The following is a 2,244-nucleotide window of genomic DNA, read 5'->3' on the forward strand; positions in this document are numbered from 1 at the left end:
TAACATGTATTTTACTGTTATTAAAAAATTAAGGGTTGAAAAAGATAACTGTTACAGCTGCTTTAGTGGCTGCTGCAAACGCTGCTGCTGTTTCTGCTGCTAATGCTACTGATGTTACTGCTACTTTTACTTCTACTAATACTGCTGCTAATGATGATGCTGCTGCTGCTCCTCCGCCGCTGCTGCTACTACTACTACCGTAACTGTAAACTGTAACTATAACTGCAGCTGCTACAATCACTCCTCTTGCCTATGCTGCAGCTGCGGCTTCGGGGAGTGCGTCCTCGAGCCCGCCCCTGTTCTGCCGATGCTCTGACCCTGAGTAGTCCTCTTAGTCTTAAGCGCCGCCTTCACCCTACTCCCGATGCTGTCCTACACGCGTTCTATGAGCGGCTTGGAGAAGTCCTCTTGTGTGAGGTGGCTGGGCACCGCGTCCGGCTCGTTGTGCACGTACATGCGCTCGGGGAAATCGCTCACCAGGATGGCGTCGGCGCAGAATCGGTGTATTTCCCTCTCTTCTGCATTCGGATTACGCGCACACAGTGGCACGTGCATGTTTTGGAATGATTCTGGAATAAATGTGTGTGCAACTGTATAATGATAGATAAGTAAATACATTGTATTAATAATAATAATAATAATAATAATAATAACAATAATAATAATAATAATAATAATAATAATAATGATAAATAAAAATAATTAATAATAATAATAAATAAAAATAATTGACATCTATAGAGCGCTCAACCCCGATTAAAGTACACAGACCAGGCTCTTAGCGCTTTACAATACAGTACAGTGTACAACAATATCATAAAATGTTGTGTTCTGACTAAAAGAAAATTGCTCCAAATATTCATCGTATTAATTTAAAAACAGAAACGACTTCAGCTGACATTTGAATGAATCGAAAGATTTGATCTCTGTTAAAGTAGCCTACTTGGTAAAGCATTTCAAATCTTGGGGCCTGGGTATTCGAATGCCCTTTCACCCATTGTTTTAAGTTTCATAGATGGTAACAAATTTCCTTTTGTCAGCTGATGACCTTAAACTGCGAGTTGGAATGTACAGTCTTAACAGATTTGACAAATATGATGGTGCATTATCATTCAAACATTTGTGACATAGGGTGGCCAACTTGTACACAATTCTTTTCTCAAAAGGAAGCCAATGCAATGTCCGTAAAAAAGGTTTCACAGAGTCTCGCTTTCTTTTCCGTAAAGCTAAACGTGCAGCATTGTGTTACATTAATGATACACCCACCCACCTACCCACACACGCACACGCACGCACACACACACACACACACACACACACACACACACACACACACACACACACACATACACACACCGCGCGCGCGTACACACAAACATACACACTCATTATTACATATGTATAATTACAATCGAATTAATTGTCCAAGACAGTCATCCATAGTTGAGGAGTAAAGGGGTTCTTCTAGACAGGTGGGCGTCTTGTACAAAGTCATCATAATGTAACCCCCCCCCCCAAAAAAAAAAAAAACACACAAAAAAACACACAAAAAAACAACAACAACAAAAAACCAAAACCCCCCCCAACCAAACAACAACAAAAAAAACAAAACAAAAACAAAACACCGACCACAACAGCAAAGAAACAAAGAAACAAACCCCCCCCCCCCCCATTTCCCCCCCCAAAAAAAAATCCGCAACGGAGGAAGTGGGAATTGGAGGTATTGGTGGACAGGCGGTCGTTAGATCAGGTTCGACTGTTTTCCTATTAAAATGGTTTTTTTATTGCGCGGGTGCCCCCGGGGTATGGGGGGGATTTTTTTTTTTTTTTTACGGGGGGGGGGGGGGGGGTGAGTGTGTTTTGTGTATATTGTTCCTTTTCTGTGGGCCTCTTCTGTGGAAAGAATGTGGGGGGGGGGGGTGGGGGGTTGGGTTTGTTTGGGTCTGTGGTTGTTCAAGTGGTATGTAGGATGTGGCCAATCACTATAATGCGCAGATGGGTGTGAGAGGATGAGTATTATATCCTCTCACCCTCCTTCCCAGAGAATATCACAAGCAGATGATGTTATCCAATAACTCTCCCCCCCCCCCCATGTAAAAAAAAAACTGGATTTGGTGGGTGTAAGGAGAGTAGTAAGGAAGAGAGATTTAGAGAGAGAGAGTGGGTGTAAGACGGAGAGTAGATGATGATGAGGGAATATTTTACTCTCGTGACGTAGATCATGATGACGTATAGTGATGAAAG

The 2,244-nt window shown here is 42.4% G+C and overlaps 1 protein-coding gene across 1 annotated transcript; it reads right to left on the bottom strand.

Moving 5' to 3' along the window:
- Positions 1-6: 6 nt before the first annotated feature.
- On the bottom strand, positions 7-570 carry LOC118479152 (the record flags this gene model as incomplete). Its single annotated transcript, XM_035973773.1, is given in 1 exon segment — positions 7-570. A coding segment is annotated over 1 exon segment (198 nt), but the record flags the coding sequence as incomplete, so codon positions are not given.
- Between the last annotated feature and the right edge of the window lie 1,674 nt (positions 571-2,244).

Source organism: Aplysia californica, unplaced genomic scaffold (assembly GCF_000002075.1).
Source record: "Aplysia californica isolate F4 #8 unplaced genomic scaffold, AplCal3.0 scaffold03549, whole genome shotgun sequence".
Classification (NCBI taxonomy): Eukaryota; Metazoa; Mollusca; class Gastropoda; order Aplysiida; family Aplysiidae; genus Aplysia; species Aplysia californica.